Raw genomic sequence first — 19,619 nt, 5'->3', positions numbered from 1 at the left:
TTCTATGACAGGTACTCAGGAAAGATCACAGAGAAATTGTTTTAAAACACAGTCATCAGTATGTGTTTCTTACTGCTGCTTAAAATTATTAGCTGTTTCTAGCAGAAGATCACTTTTACTTACTGAATACTTATCTGTCTTTTTTTTTTTAATTGAAACATTTTTTTTTGTAAACTACAGCAACAATAATATTTTTGAAGGCCATAACCAGATTCTAGAGGAAGGCTCTTAACCATCCAGTTGGGACAGAAAAGAAACTTGGAGGAGCTCCCTGCATTTTTGAAAGATGTGGCAAACTTCTTTATATTTTGAGGTATAAAACAACTTGGGGATGGACAAAGTTACCTTGCCTCAGTATGAAGTCTGCATTCAAACATCGTACTACTTTCCTGTGCTTTGCTCTCTCACAATGCCCGTGTGAATAACCAAACCCACAAAAGTCCACGAAGATCTTCACCCATTTTTTGTGAGGTAGGTGTAGAAATATTCTTTCATTAAAGATTAAGTTTACCCTGATGAATAACGTATATTATAACTTTCCATTCACTAGCCATGTTTGCATGTGTTGGCAGCACACAACAGCTCTTCTACCTCACTCTATTGAAACCAAGTTTCTTAAGTTCCTTCTCAATGTAGGTGCCATATTTCTCCTGTTTGTATCTCTCTTTCTCCCAAATGCTTCCCTTTTGTGAATTTTGTTCCCTCTTTTCTGTTACTTTACCCTAATGCTGGAGGGTGGGTTTTCATCTCCTGCCAGGTTACTCCATTGAAGCACCAGTTTGGGTCCTGTTTTTTGCTCCCAGTCGCACTCACCACTGTCCCACTTGGGCCCAACTGCCTCACCAGTGGCTACCATGTCTTTTACTATGCCCTTCATTGTTTTTTATTCCCTCCTTTGCAGTTAGGAGCCTTTCCTCTTCTCTCCGCTGTTTCCCTCAGTGGAAGACAGGTCTCTCCCGTCCTCTCTCCCTGTCCCACCAGAGAGCTGTGTCTCCCATCATAAAGCAGTTTGGAATTGCCCTCTTCTTCTCTCTAAATGCTTCCTCACCTCTTGGGGGAAGTCCCCTTTCCATCTCCCCTCTTCTCAGCAGCCCATTCTCTGCCTCTCCCTGGGAAGCCAGCAGTCCTTCACAGCCTTGTCCTGGCCCTGGCTGGAGCCCCTTGCCCTCAGTGCAGGGGCCTGCCTCCCCTCCCACCATTTTCCACGAGTGCTGGTGCTCTGACTGTCCTCCTCTCCCAGAGCTCGCTGTTCCCCACTGTAAGCAGGGACTCATCCCTGGCAGGGCCAGGCACCATGCATGAGTGAGCTGAGAGTAGGCACCCAAGAGCTCTCAGATTTCAGCCTGGGTTGGCTGTCCCTTGGTGTTTCGGAGACACTTGGGTTCCCTTTAGCCAGGCTGTGAAAGTTTGGGGCTATCCAGACAAGATATTTGAATGAGGGTCAAACTGCAACGCCTTTGGTGGGGTCACATTTGGTCATTGCATCAGCGGGTAGCAGAGAGGGCCCAGTCTGCTCACATGGCTCCCCAAGCCCTCGCTGACTCCAGAAGCTGGCTCCAATCACACCTTGCTCGAGCTTCTGCAATGTTTTGACAATTGTTATGGTATGTCCTATTTCCAGCTCATACAGGAAGCAGACATGTTGAAATCACAGAAGAAAGCAAGCCTGTTCGTCTTGTATTTCTGGCTGAGCCTGGAAGTGGGGTGCCAGAAATCAATTGTGTCTCATCTATTGTACAGGGAATTCTTCTGTGCTCCTTGCACTCCTGGTGCTATCTTTGTGAGGAGCTTTGTCCTAATAAGATTCCCGTTGCACCCTGGAAGAGTCAAAGATGGTATCTTGTGATAAGCACTGTGAATTCTGTACTCAGTCCAAATGGATCTCAAAGGCCTTACCAGGAATTGAGGTGTAGTGAGGGATGTGCCTGACAAGTAAAGGCACTGGAGGTAAAAAATAGGTTTGATATTTAAGCATTGGCTCACATGCATAAACCTCTCATGGGCCACCCTGCACTTCTGTCATCAAACTCTTCACCAGACCTTTTAAAAAGGCAATACCGTTGTAGAGACCAGATGTGGATGGACCTCAGTTGCGATCTCACAATCTAATTTTTTTAATTAAATCCTCCTCTTAATGATATAAATACAATGTCCTTTGCTACTCTATTTGTTGGAAACCTATGGTTTGATAAATGTCAGAGCTAAGGCTGCAACTTTGCAAGCTCAGATTAAGAGAATCTTTGTATGTCTATGGCCATCAAACATTTTAACTGGTTAATAACATCCAGTGATGCAGTTGTGCATTGAATCCAGTCTTATTTGTAGATACTCAGCATGTGACATCTGGTATATGCAAAAGTTACAAGACTGATGAAAAGTGAACAATAGTGGTTTAGGGAAAAAAACCCACAACTAAAAATAATTACAAAATTAGTATTTGAGAATCTTGTAGTTCAGATACACATTTGATGCAAAATTATAGCCAGAACTGGCTGTTGTTTCCCAAGTCTTTTAATTGACAGATAAAAAAAGTGCTTTTCCTTTAATAGACAGTGGGCATCTGTGGATTCTCACTGTCTGTGTTTAATTCTGCTGAATAATATATAACAATAATAATAGATGAATAGAAAATACTCAAATTCAGACCATTAACTATACCCAAACTCCTCCTCCTTCTTGTGTGGAATTGAAGTCTTCCTCCTTGTGGGGAATTGGAGTCTTATTCCGATACTAAATCTGAGCTCTTACATTTTTACTTGCATTCATATTTATATTCAAGGACTATAATAATCTGATAATACAATGCCTGCTTTTCCTTCTGCACTAATAGCAGTTTTGGCATTGCAGCTACTAGTGACTTCAAAATACTATTACAATTGTGGCCTGGGATATAGGAAAGCTAGCAAAATTAGAATGCTTTATGTGTAGAGGGATGAAAAATTTCACGTAAGGTTATACATCTAAGAATATACTGACTGTCAGTTCTCTATGGCAAGAGGTGTCTAATCTTCCATTTATAAGAGCAGTGGAGCCCTTTTTTTTTCTGTGTCCTCACACATATCATAATTAGCACAATTAATACGACTCAGTCAAATCTACTAGTAGCATAAGCAGTGGCATTTTATTGAATTATATGTTCATGTCACGGTAGAGTTGGGCACTTCAAAATATTTCTAAAGATTTTCATAACTGATGAGGCAAAACATACATGGTGCTGTTATAAATAAGTACAAATATAAAGTTAGAGGCTGTATGGAAACAGAGTGAGTTATGGTGGTGAAAAGACCTCAATAAACACAAGATTTAATAGCAGTACAGTTGAATTTCTTGAAATAAAGAGAGGAGTCTACATTGTAGGGGGTAGAAATAGTCTTGTATGGAGAATTTGTGGGTGCACAGAGCCATGAACACGCATCTTCTGGATTTGTAGAGGTAAAACTTGAAGGGCTTCTCTAGGTCCTGAAAGCACTCAAATGTGAGTGAATTCCTCCGTGTATTCAGGGTTTAATATTTTTGCCTATGGAAAAATTTGCATCAGCTGACAAACCCCCCTCAGTCTGTCTTTGTCAATCTGAATCTTAATGTAGCCAACTGTTGTGTTCAGTTCTCACACTACATTTGTGGTGTAAGAGTCTAAGAGCATGCTGTGTCAGCCATGAGATTATTGGTCCTAGATTTTGCAAAATTTCCCGTACACATTTTTAAAACAACAGCAGATAATTATGAGAGTTGGCAGATACCACAGACATAATTGTTTTCAGCAGTTACAATAGATGTTTTAAAAACATTTCCATATTCAAACCTTTAGTTAATTCTGGGCTAGTGAAATACAATTCTTCCTATTGTCTCCTGCCCTCGGGGTGTCCTCTGGGGATAGCAACCAGCAAGACCTTCCTCTTTCTCGCTTCTCATTGCTTTTCACCTGCCTGTCTCACCTTTTAGGTGACTGCTTCAGTTAGTTTGCTGGGCTTTTTTGTTTCAAAAAGTAACATGGATGAGAAGTTCCATTGGTATCAAAATGTTACATGTTAGTATTTAAGGAATGATGATGATGATGTCACTGTCATTTTGCTTTCCTTTTCTCCTGTCCTTCTCTCAAACTTGACCTGGCGTGGGATTAAACAACCAGAAATGTTGTCACCATAACATGCTTCCTCATGCTAAAAGAGCACAAGTAGGCTGACCTCAGCACACAATAGAAATGGCTGGAGTGGCGAAAGGCAAGCAATAGTACACGTGTGATCTTGACTGATGCATTTATACCCATGCCCTGCCCGCAGCACAAGTGGCCACATGTCTGTGAGATGATAGAAGTTTTCCTTTCTTTTCTGTTCTTTCACTTCCCTACTCTATTTACCTAAGCAGCAGGAGTCATCCTGACAGTTGTTAGTGAGAAAAGACACAGAATGTAATACATCTTTTTGTCCCTCAGGAGACATCTGATAAATTTGGAATGAACATCTAATTCTCCCCAGGATACTCTGAATGTAAATTTGGAAAGAGGAATCTGTCCGAATAATTATAGTTTAAAAGCCGAATTCCAAATATAATTATTTTCTTTGCTTTTTTGTTGGTGCACATTGCATACATGCTGGAAGAGATTTCTTTTTTGTGGTTGCTATGGTAAAAAGCAGTCCCCAGTTCTTTTACTTAAAACCCATGAACTGCAATTAACTGTTTAATGTTGTAACATGCAACAGCTCTAGTAGCACCTTAACAGCTTTGAGCATGATACTCCCATCATCTCAGCAGATGGTGATTTTTGGCATTCTGTGTTTTCAATGTATTCTTCTCCTTTATAATCCCTGCCATTATATCTTCTGACAAATGCTTCTGGAATAAATTCTAATTTGATTGTACTGAGACATTCCTCAGATCTTTTTGCATTTCTGTTAAAGATGACCAATATATGAAAAAAAAGTTTGTATGTGTACCCCATCAACAATTATAAAACCAGAATTTAAAGCAAGAATCTGTTTCTTCTTATCTGTAACCATCAAAATACAGTCTTAAAATGTATTTAGTATACTATAGGAGCCCTACACCTGAACAGAGAAGGAGACATGAATGATTCTTTTATGAAGAAAGAGTAACCCTGAATGTTTGTCAAGAGTCTGAATTAAATAAGAGTTCCCAATTTCAACTTGTTTTACTCTTTATTATTATTTCTATAGAGCTGGAGACTAAATTCCTCATGAATTTTCCTCATTGTTTTAAAGATTTATGACTAATATAAATCCTTTTCAATAGGGAGTTGCAATCATATTTAGAAAAATTTTGACTTTGTCCAGATATTATCTAAAGCAAGATTATCTGGTGAAACTGTTTTTCAGCTACTCTCCCTCTTTCTCCCATGGTATAAATACATTTGTATTCCATTTCTAATTCTAGAAATGAATTATTTGGATTTAAAATCAGGACTGTTCTTCATATTGCTGTTTGAAGGGATTTTATGTATTAAGCAGGCAGGACACTTCAGATGTGTAATTCTGTAATACAGGACCAAATCAACTTTCTTTGGTACCTTCAGCAGCATTTCTTCTTCTTTAGGAAAAGAAAACAAGAGGAGAAAATGAAAAGATTGGTTTTCCAGAATCATAACAAGATAATTTTGCGGTTTTAGGTTTTAAAATATGAATGTCTCATTCTTCGCTATTTCCTGGCTGACTCCAGGTTTCTATGATTATTATTTATTCCGTGCTGATAGTGCTTGACATTGTGCAAATATAGAAGGAGAGATTCATGTGGACTATCTGCCAGGATTTCCTAGTTGTTAGTGGCAGTGTTAGCCTCTTTAAGCAAAAGCTTGAGGCTGTCTTTAAAACGGAGATGCTTATCCATCCTGCCAACATGCAGCTTCATACATATGACCGTGGGAAACACTGCTCAAATGCACCCAGTAAGGCTTTGGAAGGATGGACCCAGTGGAGTTTAATTTAATTAGTACAGCAGCAGCGTGTGATAGCTCTGACTAATCAAATCTTTAAGACCAGTCATGGTAATTTCAAACCTGGAAATTTTTTAAGGAAAGGTGACTGGGAAGAATCAATCCTTCTGTTTTGACACAAAGAATCAAAGAAAGACTGTTTGCCTGAATGCTACATGGTTTAAAATCCTGTGTCTTCTGTGAAGTCCATGACCTCTTTTGTAACTTATTTGTAGGACCCACCCATGGTCGTGTGCCTAATTCACCTGGACGGTGATGTTGCTGCTGTTGGCCAACTGTCCATTGCAGACTGACATCTGCCGCTGGCTTTGTCAGAAACAAAGTGTTACAAATAGTAGCATTGAAGGCTTTTGTCAAGGACCAATTTCAAGGTGACATTTTACCGGCGGGGGGGAAAAAAAAGATAAGAACATCTTAGTCTAAATGGGAGAAATATTTGTCTTTTTATTAGAAAAGAGTTGCTGTCTTTAGATTTTCCTTCCAATCATTCTAAGGATCTTTAGTGACACTTTCTTGACTTTATACATGAAAGAACGAAAGATTTGCTGTCTACCGTTTCATAAATGAAGAATGTTTTCCTCCTTATCACTTATAAAAATAATAAAACTCCCCAAATTCCAACAGAAAACCCAACTTGCAGTGAAGGAAAAGGTGGAATGCAAATACTTGTCCTTGTTTTCTCCCTGACTAGGATAAGCATTTCATTATCTGGTTCCTTCAGTTACCCCAGCAGAATGAATGGATGACGACAGCAAGCTTATCTCTTTGTCTGAGATGGTGATACCACCCCATCCAAGCTAACACTGCCTTCCCTGGAGCCACACAAATCATGGCTAGGAGTCAGTATCAAAAAGCTCCACATCCAGAAATGAGCACATCTGCCACGTATTGTACAGAAGCAGCCAAACCAAAAAGACTCATAGGAAAATAAACAAACCTCTGAGGGATTTGAAAGCTGAAGTCAAATGTCTGGAGGTCAGTTCAGAACCGTGAAGAAAGTTAAAAAGGGATATATCAAATCTAACATAAACTACAATTCCTGTATTAGTCATAGTTGTTATATCCCAAATTTTGTTTGGAAAAGGAAAGGCAGTGCTCAAATTGTCTTGCCTCTCCACTGTTCACCCCCCTGAAGACTTCCCTTTGGCTTGCAAAGAATTTTTTTACACTGAGCAAAATGTCTGGTTTACACTCATAGGAAAAGTTTTAATTAATTCTCATTTTACAAATCTTCCACAATATTTATTCAAGAGATTGACAAATTCCAGGAAGTTCACCCATCCCTGAAAAAATAAGTTTTGTAAACAAATCTGGCAACAAATTTATTTTAACAGCAACAACCCTGCTAATCTGTCAAGATGTAGTTTGTTTCTGACACTTGATTAAATTCTTTTTGCTCAAGAATAGAAAATAATTTGCTCCAAACAAACCGTTTAGCTGGGATATGGTGACTGTCCCTCTGCTATTTCACAGAACATTTAATTCAACAGCAAAAAGCTAATAGTGTAACGTTTAGCACTTTTTTTAAAAAAAACAGAAGCCAGGCTAAATTTCTGTAGTCACAAAACAGTAACAACGTTAGAGGTTTCAGGGTCTTTAAAACCCATTTTTGGTGTATCCCACAACCTGGATGAGCATTACTCCACATTCTCTGAACACAAAGGAAGGGAGTGTTTCAGGCTGTAGTTCCACAGGCACTTTCTTGCCCAGACCCCTATTTCCTGGCCGTTTGTTCCTGGGTGTGTCATCCACTCGCTCAGTTCTCGTCCAGGCTCAATTTGTGGATCCAGTTCCCTGTGTGGCAACACCAGCAGTTGTGTGGGTACATTAGCCTGGGATAGCCTAGGCTAGTATGAAATAACAGAGTGGACTGTGCAGCATAGGTTGGTTTCATCAAGAAAAATGCCCGTGTGCAGAAAAATGTTTTATGCAAAGAAACAGTTTCAGAGGTTTGCAAATATCAGCACAGCAAAACAAGTAAACCCCACTGCCTGCCATTAGTGTTGATTGAAACAAAAGATAAACAGGTGCTGATATTAAACGTGTGTGGACATCACCTTTTTTTGCATTAAGATTGTCCATCCAACTGGATTGCTGAGTGGGTGGACATCTTGAGGCGTTCACCTCTTGATTCTTAAAGAGATTTGGCATGTCATCTTACTGCTGCCCCTTAGCATAGGAAAACAATTTATGAATGTATTTCATGTCACAGCTTCCTAAAACTGCGTGGCCTGGTGTAAAGGCTCAGCTGATGCCAATGCCAGTATAGTCATGGTAGTCTGTACCAGTAGGTAAAACATCCATCCTTCCTGTCACTTCCCCAGCTCCTTCAAACTTAAAAGAGCAATCCAGATCCCAGTGAAATCAGTGAGAGCTTTCTTTCTGTGCTGGATACAGCTGTAGGCAGCCTTTTAAGTACAGCAATTAAGATATTGAGCTAATGTTAGTAATCCTTTCCTGCCTGCCTAGAACACCCAAACTGTTTGAACCAGGCTTCATTTCAGGCAAAAGCCTGAGGAAATCAGCTGGGTTTAAGTTGCATCTGAAAGGTCAGTCTGTGTCCCTGTGGATTAAGAGGTATGAGGGAATTCCAGATTTTGCTGCCAGCTTCTTGCTATTTATTTCTGGAAGCTGTTAGCTTAGAAATTTTTTAGCTAAACTTAGTTATGGGGAACTTAGATGGTAAGAGTGAGAGCTTTAGAAAGTCACATTTCTAGGTGCTTTAAAATCTGTTTATAAATCTACGATCCTTGCTTTTCAGGTTCCTTTTTAGATGGGATTTTAATTCACATTATGGACACTCAGGACTGTGCAGATATTCTTTTTCTTTTCTAATACCATATGTAAGGGCTTTGCCAAGTGAACCTCCCTCTCTAAAACAAAGAAAATACTCCTGAAAATCCTGGCAGAGTTTGACATCAGTAACTTTATACGCTACTATTACTGTGAGGTATTTTATTACCTAAATAAGTCCTCATTTAGAGGAACTTTGAATACACATTTTTTGCAGCATATTTAAAATCAATGAAGAAAAGGGTTTATATTTGATGATGTGAAATAATAAATTTTTAAAATACAAGCAAATTAATTTAGTAACCTCTTGTTTAATTGGCATTCATGCTATTTAAAAGAAAAGGAGTGGTAGGTGTCTAAACTCTTCTCAAGTTGAAAATATTCTTTTACATTATTGACTTCAATTCTCTTTGTGATTTAATCCTTTTCTTTGAATGGTTACTGGGTAGAAATAGTGAGAAAGTCACAACCACAGGCAATAACATGGCAATTAACACAGAGGTACTGGAGGGACATTTAAGTAATTTTAAGTCAACATATATAAACATGACATTCCTGGTTTGACATTGTTTGCAGTTGGAAGATTTGATTACTTAATTGATTTTGATTTTCAAATTGCTTTTGAAAATCAACCACTGGTTTGAATCTGCTCCAGATGGGCAGTGACTGAAAATTGTTATAATATGGCATGTATTTGGTAACACAGATGAGTTGATGGCCTCATTAAAAGTATCTCAAACATATGCACTCATTAAAAAACCCTCATCTCGTGCTCAGCAGGGTCTTGGCTGAAGGGAACTGAACTGCTCTGTCACCTATAAGGGCTCTTTCTGGCATGACAACGGGAAGAACTTCAGAATGCTGCAGCACACAGAGGTGAATTTAAAATGTGTCATGGTCCTGTGTGCTGGCCTGTCAGCAAAGGCAGTGTGGTACAGGCCAGCACTTGTTTCCACTGTGGTCAGCGGGAACTCCTGTGTGAGTACATGTGTCCCCCCAGCCTGAATGAGAATCACACAACTGAGATCATGGGGTCTAGGGGTCTAAAAGCAGTATTTATTTTTCCACTGACAGGTCATCAAAATTGTTGCCTATCTGGTTAAAAAATGACACAGAGAGACAGGCAGTAGGGGTTGAAGGGCTCTGAATATCAGACCTAGCCATCCCAAACCCTCTTTATTGAAACTGTGGGGAAACAGATGTTTCAAAAGTACAGCACTTCCTATTCTAAAGGCAACAGCTAAAGCTGGTCTCACCAGTTGTGTCCTGGTACTTTTTTGTTTCCAAAAGAAGCCTAGGTTGACCATATAACATTAACATATACAGGTTTGTGTTTTATTAATATCAAGGAAGGCAAGGTAAATCCCATCCTCAACAGCATCCCATCATTCTGACTGTTACTTGCTAAACCGCTATAGGAATACTTCACACTTTTCACAACCTCTGAAAGACTGAACAGGGTCTCTCCTTCAAAGCATTATGACTCAATCCCCACAATGCAGTCATTTTTTTAAAGGAGAAAATGTACCATTTTTAGTAACAAGCTTGGCAAAGACACTGACCAAAATGATGTCCCTGGCACATAATGTCCCTGCTTTTTAGGATGCTTTGTAACCATTGCCTATATGAACTAAATGGCTTTTTTCTGTTTAGACAGCTGGATTTTTGTGTGGCACTAGATGGCAATATTCCCTCAGCTCCAGCAATGGTCAATGGGAGCTAGACACAGCAAAGGGACATATCCTGACCTTGTTTTCTTGTTATCACCCCCATAGCTCATATTATAACAGCCAGGTTTTATGTGACTAAGCTCAATCTGGGCTGCAGAGTTTTTTTTAATCTCTGTGCATTCATCCACCTACCTTTACAGCTTCACAGTTCTCTGTCAAAACATTTATTGGACACTAGGTTTACTGTGTGGGATCTGTTTCATTAAGAAAGCTCTTATGGTCTCAGACTGTTCTATGATGTTGATGCTCAAATCCACAGGCAAGTATCTACATCCGGAATATTGCACTGGTTTCCCGCTGCCTTTTGTGTATTAATGTGGTGGCAGACTCAGTCAAGTTATTACTCGGATATAATGTTTCTTTATGTCAGTTGTAAGTAAATTATTTTTTCCAATCATGTTTGCTCTCATATAAAATAAGCATAATCTAAACTCAGCAACTGTAAAAAAGTGATTCTGTGTCGGTACCCAGATGAATTTGACCCTATCCGTGTGCGATATTTCTAAAGGTTTTCTCTAATCACAGAGCTTACAGACAGCAAGGAACAGGGCCAGTGATGAATATTGCATGTTTCCTTTGTGTGATTAGGATTTTGTTTGCCTTTGGACCACTTTATTCAGGTCCAGGTCTATTGAAATTGCTCCTTTCAAAATCTGGCTTGTCACTGATCTTTGGGAGTCTAAGGTCATTGTAATTATTTTCCAATAGCCTAGATGAAATGGTAGTGCTACCCAAATGTAGAAAGATTTCAAGGATGGCTTTGGACAATATATGTCCCAGGCAAGATATTGAGGTAAAAACTGAAATTATTTTGGAAAAGCTATTTATTTTCTGTTCCCCTCTTGTCTTAGAATCACCAAAGCCTCCTCCTCAAGCTGATGGCTGCCACTTCCCATGCACCCCATCACCACTTTTTTTCCAACTTACAGACTTACGTCTGTGCTGCCACAGCTGTTCTGCCACATGCTTCTTATTGCAAAGACCCCAAAACCACACCCACTGCTTCCCTCATCCTTGTATTGTACATCTCCATGTCCCTAGCTTCATACACCCCATCTTTTCCTTTCTTCCACTCCTCAACTTTCCCAGCAGAGATCCAACTTTTTCCTCCATCATGTCTCTTCACTGTCTTATATTTCACAGCCCCAGCTTTAATCCTCTGCCTCACAAGTGTCTCCCCTCACGTAGCTGAGTGAATCATGGTACTACTGCATTGGATATTGCTAAGCATGAGAATGGAGCAGAGACAAAAAACAATACGCCAAATCCTCAGGTGGTATCAGGCTGCTGCATGCCATCTGATCTATGGTGATGGTAGGACTGAGACTATGCACATTGTGGTTACCATCAGTCAACTGATGGGTAGTCATTTGATGGGGACAGAAGCTCACAGGAACCACCAGAAGTGCAAAGTCCTGAGCAGTCACCTTGCAGTTATTTAAGGTTCCATGTAAAAGAGTATTATCCTCCCTGACATACATCAGTCCAACAGCCAGACTGAGCTTATACTGTGAAACAAAGAGAGAAAGTGAAATGTCCCTCCTTACGCACCATGCCACCTCAGGGCCCTGGTGCAGGTCAGTCCCCACCACAGCTTCGGCAGTAAAAGCAAAACTGGAGTGTATCCAGAGTTACAGGCCCTTCTCTCCTCACACACCCCTCCTCTGGTCTCCTGGAGAGCCACAGAGCCCAGCTAAAGATCTCAAAGTTCTTGAAACCATAAACAAACAAAATTTCATGGTGTTAGGAAGTAGTGAATTATTCTCACTCCTTCTGTTCAAAGGATGGAGTAGCTTACATATAAAAACCTGTCCCCTTCTGAGTGAACTGCACCACCTGAGCCCTCAGCCTGTGCCCAGCCATGCTCTTTTCTGTTAGTTGCACACTCTTCTGTGAGTTGTTTTTATAAAGTCAACAGAAAATATTTTACTTGTGCTAAAATGCAAGGTTGCTTTTGCAAAAATAATCAAGTCCCTTTTGCTGATGAAATAGGGAAGATATAGTATGTTTTGTGAGGCCTGTTGAAGTAATTCTTGATTATATAATAAAATACTTGACTAAGTGAAGTGCNTTTTGCTGATGAAATAGGGAAGATATAGTATGTTTTGTGAGGCCTGTTGAAGTAATTCTTGATTATATAATAAAATACTTGACTAAGTGAAGTGCATCACGCTGTGTACATAGAAACCTCAGTTTGTGTACCTATAATTGCCCAGAGCATTCTTTCTTGTTGCCTTTGCATCTTTTGGTGTTTCACATCCTTGTTTATATGTTTACCAAACAGCTCAGGTGGCCAAGCAATTGCAAAAACAGACAAATGTGTAATATGCAGTAAATGCTGTAACATGAGATATACAAAGAATCACTGCATGGGTTCAGGCCCTGATCCAATAAACAGTAAACACAGAAAAAGAAGACTTCATTGGCCTCAACACATTTTTCACTGAATCTTTACAGGCATTAGAACTTGCTTTGGAAGACAAATCACATGATTAAAATCCAAGTGTTATACATGTTGGGTGTGGACAAGTGACATAATTTCTTGCAGGCACTGAATGTTCTATGCCACCACACGTTTTTGATCTTGAACCACAAAACACAAAGTAGTTGCTGATAGCATCAACTTTGCTCAGGTGAGTGAATATTGAAACTTGTCATTGACTTCCATGTTTTTTTTAAGGCAGAAGAAAAAGTAGTATTTTTTACCAGCACAAGAACTTCTCAGAGAGAAAAACATTTGTCAACCAATGTGCTTTTTACAATCATGTCTTACAGTCATCATGATGGAGGTTAGGAGTGGGACCATAAACTTTGGCTTTCCTGTACTTTCTGTGTGGTCTTGTTAAAGTCAGTTGACATCTTTGTAGGGAAGATTCAAGTACCTCTGGAGCTTTCTTGAATTCATATTCTTGTAGTGATCTGTCTGCCTCAGTCCACTTTTGTCAAGATGGAGCAGAGAGAATGGGAAGGATCAGAACAATCTCTGTTAACTTAATGCCTTACATACTCCTAGTGCTCCTAAAATAAGTGCTCATATTCTTAGTTGTAAAAGACAGACTCTCAGGATTCCTTCTTCTCTGGCAAATGCTTTCATCCTTGGGCATATAACTGGTGAAGCAATGGGAGAACTTGTTTTCAGCACTGACAACAGCATCATTTTTAGTCTTCTGTGTGTACTCACCCAGATTTTAGTCTGTTCTTAAGTTAAATCTGGATCCCCAAAAATCAGTTGCTGTGATGGAATCACTTCTTGTTAACAAACACCTCAGGTTAATTGTCAAGAGGGTGACTGGTGGGTTTACATGTTTACGAGTCAATGTTAGGAAGATGTGTGCCTGGGACTTTTTTTGTATGGGTTACTGACCTTGCTAGGCTGGGATCACTTTAGGTGAAATTAAGGTAGCATGGGTAGTACTACATGACTTTTAGTTTGTTCTTGTCACTCACAAATGGCACAGAGGAAGCTTTTAGCTGAGAAATCAGAGGAAATGGTGCATAAGGTTTTGGTGTAGGATGCTAAGGTACTGTTTTAATTTTTTAGGAAATGTTACCGAGGCAGTGAATGGAGAAGCTGTACTTTTTAAAGAGAAAGGAGTTGAAAATAAAACCTGACAGTCTCAGTAATTTAATTAATGAAATAATAATAATAAATACTCATAAACTGAGGTTGGAGCAGGTGTATGAAAATTCTCCTTAGGCTGCTCTATTTTTGGTGAGTAATTACCAGACTAAGAGCAAAATGTCTCCTTTCCCATGAGTTGGCTAAGGACAAGAGAGGCACTGCTCTGGCTGAAATAGCCATTAATGGGAAAATTATGTCCTGAACCTCAGATGTGTTTGAAAAGTGAGAGAACATTTCCTTCATGTTGACAGACTGGAAGGCAATTAAGAATTAAATGCATAGAAAACAGATGAATGTTGTTACCCTGAACATTTTGTTATGCGAGTAGACTACTTCTCTGAAGCTGGCCTCTGTTGAAATCCCTCACTTTTTTGAGGACAGGCATTTGGAAGCTTGCACATCAAGTTCTGCTCTTTCCCACCTGATATCCCTCACTTCCTGTGTTCTTTCTCTTGGCATCAAACTCTAAGGCAGTGCAGTCTCTCATACTCCAATCTATTGGTCTTTCCCTTGGAACCAGGATTCTTTGATTTCTTGAAAGATGTAGCATCTTCCTTGTATTCTCCATTTACCTGATAATCCAGAAGACATTTTTTCCGAGGTGTATGTTTTCTGTACTGCTTTAAAACGACCAGATTTCAAATCATCTTGAAAACCAAAGAATTACTAAAACCCCATTTTTTCCTTGACCTTTTCATTTGCTCCAATTAACTTTTCCTCCCTCTATTTTGCCTGCAAACTCCCAGGTTGTATTCTTGCTTGTGTTGCCTTGATCTCTCTTCATCTAATTGCTTTATATTCCCAGGATTCTCAGTCCTGACCTTCTTGCAGTGTGAGAGCTGCTGTTGCCACCCTTACCAGGGAACTTCTGCTTTGCTCAACTTTTCCTAATTCATCTGTTCCTAACCAGCTTGTATACTTATTTCTACTTGATTTTCAACCTGCTCTGGGCTCTCTTTTAATTCTGGCTGCTCTTTCACTTCACGCCTCTCAACCTGGCAGGTTGAATCAGAAAACCACAGAAATCCGCTCAGAGGAATATAAGAAAAGAGGGACCTAAGGGAGGTCCAGAGAGATACTGGCAATGACTCAAGGAAATAAAAAGAGCCAGAGCCCTTTCTGCTCACACTTATTCCACACCCTCCTTCCTCGTTCCTGTGTGCTACGCTTGGCTCTCCTCTCATCTCCCTGGTCACCTCTATAGTCTCTTCTCACAACATACTTGAACCACGAGGATTAACAGGAACTACTTGAAAACCCTGAGAGAAACCAGAAATTAACTGCTCCATGGGTATTCACATAGCACCTGAAACAAATACCTATTCCACTTCCAGGTTAAGCTGGGGAAAGGCTAGCATTTCAAGCACGTGTGTATTCCAGATGCCTTTCCCATCCATGTCTCCCATATCCCTCTGTAGTGTCTATATCATGAAATGTGCAGAGAAAAGTCTGATTTATGTATATGGACACTGAACCCTTGCTGAAAGTAGATCTGTGTAAGTTCTCAGAGGAAGGAAGGACAAAGCAAAGAAGATGGAAAATGTATTTATAGGGAAAAAACCACCTCAAGCCACACCAAAACCAATTCCTCTTCCCACACCCAAACCCCAATCTAAACAGTAAGAGAAAGAAAATAAAGGATAAAATTTGTGACCTCTGAGTTCTGGAGATGGCTTGGCTTTTCAGAACAGTCCTATCACTGGGATGGAATCAGTCCTATCACTTGAAGTACATACTAAACATGTTTAGTCACATATCTGAAAGACTTTAAAACTTATCCCAGATGTTTCTATAGTTTTTCCAAGACTTAGAGATACAACCTTACCATGGTGTAGATTATACATTGCAACTAAGAGGAGGGAATAAAGTTAGCAGCAGTTTTACAGTGTTTTGGCAACAGGTAAAAGATCACTGTACAAGACATCACACTGTACAAGCCTGGTTCATGCCTGTGCACAGAGACCTCATCTTTGCGAGATGTCCAGTCAGGTCAAAAGCTTCTTTGTGAACCTAGGAAACACATAAAACAGGATGGGCAAAGATCTGGTAGGTAAAGGGACAGGTTAGACTTTTTGCCAAGATAAATACATTTACATTATTATCAGCATAATTAGGTCACTTGAGGGTGAGGTTTCCCATATACTTTTTTACTAACATAAAGTCTAGGCACACCTTTCCTGGGGCAATGGAAGATTAGCTTCCTCAGTACTACAGGTTGATGCAGTGTGTGTTCCCAGATGATGTGGTGTGGCCACATCCACTTTAAACCCAGGCTGCATCACAAGGCCCAACAAGCACTTTAAAATAGATGCAGATTAGCCATCAAATGAATATTTCTCATGGTTCCCCAAATCATTATCAGATATGTAGATATAGCTCAGTTCCAATCAGTAAGTTGTACTGATGCATCTTTTCCAGTTTCATTGTATCAGCAAATTCTCCAGGGCACATATGTGTATTAAAGCATAGTTTAAGCTGCAAATGCAACAAGCATAGGCAGTGCCTGCCCCAGCATTAAACTGACTGCTTGTGTTCAGCTTGTTCAATTAGCACGCTCATGCTACACAAAACACAGGAGCACAGGACAGAGCTTTCTGAACTACTGACAGCTTTCAGTGTGACAGCCACAGAGAGTCATGCAGAACCATCCAGCAATGCTAGCCTAGCTCACAGGTCAGTCAGGTTTCTCCACAGTGGTGTTAAACCTGAATCTCAAAATTCTACCTCTTATCAGAGCTGTTAAGTTTGTGTGGATGTGTTTGAGTATCAACTAGATGAATTCCTGGGCAACCTGATCTAATTAAGTCTACTTTGAGCAGGGTGTTTGAGTAGGTGACCTCTAGAGGTCCCTTCCAGCCTAAATTATTCTATGAGTCGATTCTAATGCACCTATATTGCATCCAGTTCCAATATTAGAGTCAAACTTATACTATGCTCCACAAAAAAACACTAGGACTGCCCGTAGTTAAATTGAAAAAAAAAAAAAAAAGTTGTATGGGTGTATTATGGGCTAGGGAGCTAGATGCCTAATCTGAGGGAACCAGTGCACTTTGTATAGGGGTCCATGCTGTTCCTGAGACAGCTACAGCAAAGTGGCATCATATACAAACTTCATCATATAAAAAAGCATGAGTATTTGACTCTGGTCAAATGCTCATTGCCAGAGTGGTGAAAGCAGCATGGTATTTCCAGATTTAGAACATACTAGATTCTCTTCATAATGCTTCATTGAATAAGACAATTGCGGTGAAAGGACAATTAATGATTATTTTCTCAAGTGCAGACCAGGTCTGTGGATGAAGTGTCAGCAAGGAGCAGTTTCTGACAAGCAAACAAGCTGACGGTGTTTGGAAACTCCCTTAGAGACACGAGTCCTTTGTTTCAGTTCTCACTGCACAACATGACAAAGAAAAAAAATTTAAGTGGAGCTGATGTAAACTAGGGAGAACATACCATGATCTTCCTTCAGTTTATATCCTGGGAACACGAAGGAGAGGATTGTAAAGACAATGAAGATCATTCTCCTTTTCCTCATTTTGCTGGGAGTAGTATCTGGTAAGAACATGATTTCATTATGCTGCTAAAATTAGAACACTGTTGGCTGTTATACTTTCTCTTGGGAGCTTTATAATACATATTTAGGGATCAGACATGGATGGGAAAAATCAAGTAACAATTATTTTCCTACTGAAATAGATTGAGCTCTGTGGTTACATCAGTATAATGAAGAGGATTTGCCTCTTTTCTAAGATACTGTTGAATGAGGCACTTCATGTGTTATAGCCACTGCTAGTGTGACAGCATTGGAGTGGGAAAGGAGGTCAGCTCTCCAAGAAAAAATAAGTAGTTTTAATAGTCCAGTATTCTCCTTTCAAATATTGTATCAATATTTCTCTTTGACAAAATAAAACAAGCAACCTAATGAGACCAAACAGAAAAAAAAACAACTTTTGGAGAATATTAGAAAGATAATATCACTGTCCTTGTTCAGTGTAAATGCATGGAACATTTGCCCATACAAATATGTTCATGTTAGCAACTTAAAGTAGATCTTCCAACTGCAGCCTGTGTGGCTCATGGAGCAGTGATGTTGCTACCTGTTCACTTTGGTCTTGAGGAACTGAAAGAGTTCTGCCATCCCTCAGGAACCTGTCAGTGTTTATTTTCCTGATGTCCCCAAAGCTGTGATGCAGACATTGCATGAGAATCTCAGCTTTCCTTTTTCTAACCTGTTGGTTTTGGAGAGACAAGGTGTGACTCAAGAACATTGTAAAGACTAACAAATCACAGATAAATAAGGCTTATATATTCATAAATTTCTCAAAGCTAATCTCATTATTGCTTTGTCTTGGACTTGGCATTCATCAGTGTTTGACATTGGTAATTATGATAAATAATATATTTAATTACTTCAGGCATATTTTGTTCTGCAAAGTACAGAGGTAAGCAAGGACTTGTGAATACGGAAGGAGGGTTTTTTTAAAATCAGTTGAAAAAAGAAGAAGCCATTTAGATGCAGTACCAAAAAATTTCAGTTAAAAATAAGGATCAAAAAGGAGGAACTTGTGATTTAGAAAGACAGATCTGGAATAAGCAGCCAACAAAATCTTTAGAGACAATATAAAAATAGCAACTCCTTTCTACATTTCTAAATGTTGCAAATTATTTCATTGTTTTTATAAATGGTTTCCATTAATGAATTGCGGCTTAATGAGGGAACTGGATTAATCAGGTACTGTCCACAGGAGATTATATTCAAAGTTCAGCTCCACTTATGGAAATGTATTCCCAGAAGACTCTCTCAGCCCAGCCTTGTTTGCATGGGTTATTTTTTGTTGATGGTGTTTTCCAGAATCTGTAAGACTAGTAACAAAAACTTAGTCCTTCACACATAAATCAGTAACAGCTCAGCTGAACTCGGTCCTATTGGAGTGTCAGCATGACCTGTTCAGAATAACTCTTGCAGGCAGACTCTTACAGTCTTCCCACCTGAGTGTCTCCCACATCCCAGCCTGTACCTCACCCACCTGCAGAGTATTTCCAAGGACTTTTTTTCCATAAATGCCGGAGTAGTCCCAGCCAGATCGGTGATCCATGGACCTGCTGTATCTGGAGTGTGGGAGCATGGGAATCCCCATGCAGCTGTGTAGAGGCTGCAGCTCTAATGGCCTCAGACTACTTCCCTTAGCAGCTTTTTACCTTGCAGCTGTGTAGCAAAAATAAAGACTTCCCGGAGCTTTTCCTACAGTAATTGCTGGTGTATGAACAGCTTGTCCCAGCCCCTGAGTGAGCTGTATCTGCCTTCCTTTTGGCACCCATTGTGTAGGAATTTCAAGTGAATGCAGCCAGCTTTCCTGGAGAGTGTTTTGGATGAGCCAGAGAAGCATCCCCAAGCAATAGTCAGCCCTGCCATAGTCTCGTGTTGGGGCATGTTGCTAGTTCGAGGATGTGAAATTACTAAGATGTTGTTTCGGGACATACCTTAAAAGCTATTGTGATTTATGTTTTCTGGACACTCTTTATGAAA

The 19,619-nt window shown here is 39.8% G+C and overlaps 1 protein-coding gene across 3 annotated transcripts in view; it reads left to right on the top strand.

The window, feature by feature from the left end:
- Positions 1 to 205: 205 nt before the first annotated feature.
- Positions 206 to 19,619, top strand: part of CDHR3 (cadherin related family member 3) — a 54,470-nt gene continuing 35,056 nt past the window's right edge. For 2 of the 3 annotated variants that reach the window (XM_017811504.1, XM_017811502.1), the window contains exons 1-2: positions 206 to 471; positions 17,371 to 17,647. In XM_017811504.1, the coding sequence (XP_017666993.1) occupies positions 17,602 to 17,647 (46 nt within the window). In that variant the 5' untranslated portion in view covers positions 206 to 471; positions 17,371 to 17,601. The remainder of the gene's footprint in view (positions 472 to 17,370; positions 17,648 to 19,619) is intronic. The other variant, XM_017811503.1, reaches the window with a different exon arrangement.

Source organism: Lepidothrix coronata, unplaced genomic scaffold (assembly GCF_001604755.1).
Source record: "Lepidothrix coronata isolate B3197 unplaced genomic scaffold, Lepidothrix_coronata-1.0 Scaffold32, whole genome shotgun sequence".
In the NCBI taxonomy this organism is placed as follows: domain Eukaryota; kingdom Metazoa; phylum Chordata; class Aves; order Passeriformes; family Pipridae; genus Lepidothrix; species Lepidothrix coronata.
This window is presented reverse-complemented; position numbering and strand designations above follow the sequence as displayed.